General features: G+C 32.0%; 1 protein-coding gene across 1 annotated transcript; it reads left to right on the top strand.

Annotated features, from left to right (window-relative positions):
- Positions 1-5,243: 5,243 nt before the first annotated feature.
- On the top strand, positions 5,244-6,916 carry LOC134275410 (putative ankyrin repeat protein RF_0580). Its single transcript, XM_062757692.1, has 4 exons — positions 5,244-5,775; positions 5,869-5,970; positions 6,060-6,266; positions 6,368-6,916. Exons 1-4 carry the CDS (start codon positions 5,586-5,588, stop codon positions 6,529-6,531), a joined length of 663 nt encoding a protein of 220 aa, XP_062613676.1. The 5' UTR covers positions 5,244-5,585; the 3' UTR covers positions 6,532-6,916.
- The last annotated feature ends 554 nt before the right edge of the window (positions 6,917-7,470 follow it).

Consider the following 7,470-nt stretch of genomic DNA (forward strand, 5'->3'; position numbering starts at 1 on the left):
ATATCTTCATCACATACGGAGTTTATAAATTTCAATTGATTCGATTGATTGATTGTATATTGTTTAACGTCCCTCTCGAGAATTTTTCACTCATATGGAGACGCCACCACTTGCCGGTGGAGAGCTGCAAATTTTGTCCTATGCTCGGCACTTAAGGCCATTGAGCAGTGAGGGATCTTTTTGGTGCCAGCATCTACTGCGACACGGGACCTCGGTTTATACGGTCTCATCCGAAGGACCGGTCTCCATGTCCCACAGTGGGATTCGAACCCGCGACTTAAGGGTCCTTACTTCGCGTCTTTAGAGCAGACGCTCTAAGCACTGCGCCACATGGATGACCAATTGATTCGATACACAAGAGCATGTTCTACGTATGAACGATGTATAAAACAAGGCACATTATTGACGACAAACATGTTGCTGAAACAAGAATATCGACAGTCTCATTTAAAGTCCTCATTCGTAAGATCTATGGTCGATACAATGACCTTGTCAGCAAAATACAATTTCTTATTGCGTCAAATGCTGACTGACGTTTTCCATACAAATTGTTAGTCCATTATTTATACACTGAATTGACGATGAATTTTCCTTTATTTCCCGATCATGACAAAGAGCACACGGCGGGTGGGACCAGACAGCAGAGGATGCTCACTACTCCATTGCACCTAATCCTACCTCCGTGTTCGTGGTCCGTGTTTGCTATTTTGTATTGTTTTATGGATTTTGATATTGAATACTGTTCGTAATCTCCATATCCTTCATCAACAGTTAGATTCATATGGAGCAATTGTTTTTGCTTTAGAAGAGGGAGGCAAAAGTATCTTTGCAGTCAAACAGTTAACCATGCAAGTTTAATTGTTAGATTAGATTGACCACGTGCATTTCAACATTATTTACTTAAGGTAGTATTCTTCTCACATTTCTTGTATTTAGAAATTAATGAAATTTTCACAGAAGCAAGAGGACAATATCACTAAGTGATGGTATCAGTGAGATTAAATTTGACCGTTTAATATTAAAGGCAAGGTGAGGTCAAGGTCATTACCTTTTTTCTGGACATTAAGAATAAAAAAAATTACTGTTTCCAATCATGCGATCCCTACTTGTAATTCAAAAGATTGAATGTTTTTCTTTTTGCATAAGAAGACACTACCATATAGGGCCTATAAAATGATATTACCAAGTTGACATGGATAATTCAAATAAAATGGATATTTGCTAATCTGAATTTCCTCTACTTTTCTTATTTTTGAAGGATTTATAGTTATTTTTATATGCTTCCTTTATTTAAGTTTTTCTAATTTTCACATATAGTAAAGTTGTCACTTAAAGGTACAAAATGATACAAAATCTAAAAGTTTTGATCGTTTACTAAGAGAGAAATAAGACTTTTAACGGATTTTTGACTCAAATTTGTACTTAGATGTGAAGCATTTAAAAGCCAACATAGTTCTAGTATGTGTGAAAAATCTTTTTCATACGCCACCATTCCGTCAAAAATATACTCCCTGCTAGTTTTCAAACGCAGTTTAGCATTTCTATTTAAGGGGACCGACTATAGTTTTATTGTGTGAAAACTACAATAGCGAAACTCTTCTTACCATATATAATTTACATTAACTTCAATGTAATGTAAAGTTTAGAGAAAATCTACCGTCCATGTATTTTTGAGGGTTCGTCTCAAAATACAGGTACATTTACTATAGGATTACATGTAGATAAGGAAATGCCAATTTTTAGCACTTTAACACAAATTATACAAATACTACAATAGACATTTTCTTCAATCTATAATATCTTATGAGTAATACTATATTATACAATATATGTAAGAAACACAAAATTCTACCGTCTTGTTAACAGAGGGGGCATCTCAAAATGCAAAAAAAATTAGCAAATTTTACTATTTTTATAGAGTACTACAGACGGGTACAATAGATTCACATGAAAACATAATAAAAATATTAGAAATATTCTAAAAATTCTATGTTTTAAATTTTAAGAGCGTATGTTTATTATTTTTCTTTAATTATATTTTTATTACCCCTTTCTTTAAGAGCTTCAGATTAACGTAACGTCAAAAAGACACTGCAGCAACGTCAACCTACCTATCAATCGCAAAATCGGTTAAAAATTCAGTTATATCAAATTGTAATTACATTTTTAAACCTATAATTAAACAAAAAATTTTGCTTTAAAACTGTAAATACGCTTCATTTTACTATGATGCGCGAAATATTGCGCAATGGAAACTATAGTCGGCCCCCTTAAAGCTGTATAATTGTGATGAGGAAAGAAAAATATGGTCTTTTAAATCTCTTACATCTAAAAATATAAGACATATCAACAAATGTTCTTTGAATAGTCCTCTAATCAGAAACCAGAGAAGAATCCTACTTTAAGGAATGTTTTTAAGTTTTTTGTGAGTTATTGGTGTGTGAATCCCACAGACTTATCACATAGGCATATTTCATGAAGCGCGCATTCCTTATATTTACATTTTACAAGTTTTGAAGCACCCAAATTATACTCAATATTTGAATTTCTGGCTGCCCTATATCGTTTTACTTTTACTAACTGTAGACTCATTGTGACGTCACGTACAGCGCACGTTTCTCCGTGTGTATTTCGAAGCGTGAGTATAGGATACACGAAAATGGTTTTCAAATCAATTTCATAGTTGGCTTACTAGAAAAACACAGCAATTATAAATATTTGCATGTTGACATAAATATGTTGCATGTCTACATAATTATGTGGCATGTTAACATAATTTATTTTGTATGTAGGAGGCAGAAATATCATGCCACTATAATTAAATGAAAAATATTAACAAAATAATTTACATGACAAGATAGATGAATATAGGGATAAAATTTTGAGACGATCTTTATGAAAACAGTCGCTTTCTCTTTACATGTAGTGTTCGAGTGCATAAGCTGTCCAGATTTTGATAATGTACGTTTATCAACTGAGGAAAAATAAATTCATTTTTTCTTGCATTATGTATACCTTTTTTAACTGCTGTATAAATATTCTAGTTTATGTTTGGTTGTTGTTTGATGTTCATATCGAGAATATTTCACTCATGGGGAGACGCCAGCACTCTTTATAAGTATACAACAATTTATATAATCAGATTACATGACACAGACTTAATGGTAATGATAATGTTTCATTGATTTTTATATATAAATTATATAATTTATTAATAATTATAATTTCATAATTATATAAATTATGTAAATGAGATGAGCCGAAATAGGTTCATTTTCAATATCACAGTTTGTATTCAAGCCACAAACGAACGAGAATATATGTAGAGTAATCATTTCAAGAATGAAGGAAACCATCAATACAAATTCTGAGTTATGTTCGTAAGGTATTTAAATAATTCGAATAGTTTAGCTCACATTTCTAGTAAGCGAAAATCTATTTTAAATAAATCTTTGAATACTTAAACCACATCCTCTTTAATGATCCAAAAATTAGGCAATCGTATGTGTTATTATACAAATATGGACTCAATGTAGGTCAATATGCATTTATAATGACCCAGGATGACAGATATTGACCGAAGATACATGGAGTATATCGACCGAGGGCGCTAGCCCGAGGTCGATATACTCCATGTATCTTCGGTCAATATCTGTCATCCTGGGTCATTATAAATGCATATTGACCTACATTGAGTCCATATTTATTATATTATATAAATAATAATTTCCCAAATTTATTTATACAATTCAATGTATATCTTCCTAATATTTACAGAGATAGAATTAACCATTAATAAGTTGAATGTAAATGTTTCAGAATTTATTGAATGTTACTCAGAGGAACTTGCTTCGGTAATAAATTTTAACCCATAGCATGATAATAACGCAAGATATCTACCTCCGAATAACACAGAGTACCCCCTCCCCCAGATTGAGAATTGCACTCGTTTACACTTGCAGAGGAAATTATATGCACTTACAAAATATAAATATTTATGTCTTCTACGATAAGATACAATCATACATGGCACGCTCGTCTTTATTTTCTTTAGTCTCCGTAATCGCGAAAACAGCGTCAAAACTCTGCTCGCCGAGTGGAAAAGTCGAATTCAACCATGAAATGTTATGTGCTAAGTATTCCCGAAAAATGTTCACAGATATCCTTGTAATATTGTTTTGTATTCTCAGTCTCAGAGTTCTTCACTATATCTTTTGAATTTTCCTCTCCCACAACTTGCAAACTTCCATGTTTGTCTAAAGCGAAAGTGAAAACGAGACAGCTCGTGCGAGTCATTATTCGCTTTCAGCGGTCGTTATTAAGAAATAATTACTTCGTATTGACCAATCAGATTACCGGATTTCACAAAGTTATATAATATATAGAAATAACACGTATGTGTCATGTTTGGCAACTTTCGTTCATTAAGGTGCTTTTAAAGAATTTAAGAAAATTAATGTTCACAGGAAGATGAAATTTACTTTCCCAGCCAGTTCTTTTATTTATATTGCAAAAGAGTTAACCCTTGGGAATTCAAATAAATGGATTTTCTGTAGTGACAATTCCTTTTTGCGTTCCGAAATCAGTCAGCCATAACTGCTTTATTATATCAAATTTAAATAAAATAGGTCATGAAAATATGTGAGATTTCTCTGCATGCATTTAGAAGGTCACATATATTATAGATGTTTTTCCTTATTACTTTATCTAAACATTAATGATATGAACTTCAGTTAAACTAAATTTTTCTTGAGAGAAAATTTTAAATCAAAGGAAGATAATAAAAATGACAGCTATAAACCTATAAATTTAATTTAATTTATAATGTAAATGTGTAATTTTTGTGACCTACAACAATTTACATACTTGCGAGAAATGTTTTGTTGAGATGGCCACAGGATCTTATATAGTTACAATTTTATTAAAACTAGAAAGCACGCGTGCTAATCCAAAATATAAGATAACGTGCGGAATAGGAGAAAGCATCGTCCAAAAAGTAACATCCCTTTTAAAAATTATTAGAAAAATAGTAAAACATCATTGATAGTTTAGATATCACAAAGATCTTAAATCAGCTACAGAGCAAATGTTGTTAAACCTCTTGTCTAATTCTGTCGCATTACTAATTCTTTAGGGTATTTTCTAGACACCACTTAGTCTCGTGGACGTGAATTAAAAAAAACCAACAACATAAACAATCCATAAAACATTCATTTTGTTCTCGTTTGAGTTAAATTAAACGTCAGTAAATGACATTAATTAAACAATCATCAAAGTAAATTTATTTTGTGACATTCAGCGTCGAGACAAATTATGCATTTCATATAATTATACCAATTAAAGATTATGGGCTATTTAATTATTATAAAACATATAGATAATTAATTCTCATGATCACATGCTAACCACAACAGACATCTCATTTTAATAGGCTCCTTTTATCCAATCATGAACAAGCAAGATACTGTTAAACAAGATATGCAAATTTGTGTAAGAGGTATAAAAGGAGCTTAGGAAAAAGAATTATACACTATAAATTGTCTTTAAACCATATACAGTTGTACAACCGTAGGTCCTCATTCAAAATGGAGAATAAAACCCAGTCATTTGAGCAACTGATGCTGAAAGTTGTTTATGACGGGGATATAAAGAATTTAATGAAGTTGTTGCGTTTTGGAATAAGTACAAATATTTTCGACAACAATGGTGACCCACTGTTATTCACACCGATAGTTAATGGACACGTTGACATGTTAGATGCCTTGTTGACGCATGGTATGTATGAGAAACAAAAAAATGTCAAAATGATTTTTTTTCTTGCAAGGTTTTGCATTATCTGAATTACATTTGTATATCTATAATTTACAGGTAAATGTGATCTGGACAAATCAAGTCAGGAATACCGAACACCCTTGATGTTAGCAGTTGAGATGGATGATATCAGAATGATAAGGCATCTTATCAGAGCAGGTAAATACATTTCTAAGAAGAAAGAACATGCCAGACAACCCCTTTAAACTAAAAATTCAAATTTTAATTTTTATTTCTTTGATTTACAGGTGCTAATGTGAACACAATCGACAATTTAGGCAAGACTGCGTTACTGCTTGCTTTGGAAGAGGGAAAATTTGAAATAGCGGAATATTTAATCAAACACGGTAGCGATGTTAACAGTGTGGATGACTTAGGTCAGTCAGCAATGTTCCACATTACTAGTGGAGAAAGGAGAGACTGCTCTAGAATCATCAAGATCCTTCTTCAATGTGGTAGGTATTTCTATTGTCATATTACACCAAATCAAGCATAAGATTATATATATTTCTAAACCAAGAATTTACTATGTTGACACATTTTTTCTTTCTTCCAGATTACAAGATCAAAGAAAATATTGATCAGATTTCAAGAGAAGAAATTGCCACGTATCAAAAGCAACAAGAAAAGAAAATACCTAACTTAGTGAGAAAAATAAGCCTGAAAATGAAAAGATTACCCAGTGTTAGAAAAAGTTCACGGATTACCAAATTCTCTTGAAAGAGTTGTGTAAAGTGATAATACTTTCCGTTCCCTTCGGAGGATCTCCACAGCCTTCTCCCTCACAGCTGGCAGAACTCTTTCAATAGACCTTTTTGTTTCGATTTCGAGAATAAGAGTCTTTGGAAAAGGGAAATAAGTCAGCTTAAAAGTCAAATGAAGAGGTTTTGATGTGGTGAAGCATTAATCTAAAGAAAACAGAATCATATGCGATTGTAAACATAAACAATGAACATACAGAAGTTCCTAGATGAACTTTTACTAGAACAGTCAGAATAAACACAGAGTCGTCCTGTGATATGACAGAATTCAAACTTGACAGACTTGCTGTGAACACTGTCAGAAAGTTCTAATTATTATTGATTATTGAGAAATAAAATCATTTTTAAATAATGAACCTAACCTTATTATTTTTTAATCGTGAATTGTTTTATGTCATTGAGAAAGAAAAAAGTAGATGCATAATCATATAAATAGAGATAATGAACAATATGCGAGCTTAAAAACCAGGACTTCTAAAACATCACCAGAGGTAGGATCGGGTGCCATGGAGGAGTGTGCATCTCCTGCTGACTGGTCACACGCATCGTGTGCAATTTGTCATGATCTGTAAATAAAGGAAACATCTTTCGAAAATTCAAAGTATAAACACTATTCTAATATGAGAAACCACAGTCAGCATATGACTTAATAATATTATAATATGCTGACTTTTTGTTGTATCAATTTTGCAACAAAATGCATAGTCTGAAGACCTAATAAGTGTGTTGAAAATTATATCTTATAAGGCTCACAAACTAATTATACATTACGTGAATGAGCTTTCATCAACTTATAACAGAATGTTCCACCATATTGCTATATCTAATATTACGAAATCATTAAATAGGAACCGAAAAAAAAATCTGAAAGCATTAAAAGTTCTTTCGAAATTTTAAA

The sequence above is a fragment of the Saccostrea cucullata genome, unplaced genomic scaffold (assembly GCF_032062105.1).
Source record: "Saccostrea cucullata isolate Sc308-1 unplaced genomic scaffold, CSIRO_AGI_Scuc_v1 ctg14078, whole genome shotgun sequence".
Taxonomy (NCBI): domain Eukaryota; kingdom Metazoa; phylum Mollusca; class Bivalvia; order Ostreida; family Ostreidae; genus Saccostrea; species Saccostrea cuccullata.

Excerpts from the sequence above, each read along its gene's own strand:
- LOC134275410 (XM_062757692.1), top strand. The coding sequence starts at position 5,586 with ATGGAGAATAAAACCCAGTCATTTGAGCAACTGATGCTGAAAGTTGTT. Across the intron at positions 5,971-6,059 it reads AAGGCATCTTATCAGAGCAG|GTGCTAATGTGAACACAATC; the intron begins GTAAATACATTT and ends TTTGATTTACAG. Across the intron at positions 6,267-6,367 it reads CAAGATCCTTCTTCAATGTG|ATTACAAGATCAAAGAAAAT; the intron begins GTAGGTATTTCT and ends TCTTTCTTCCAG.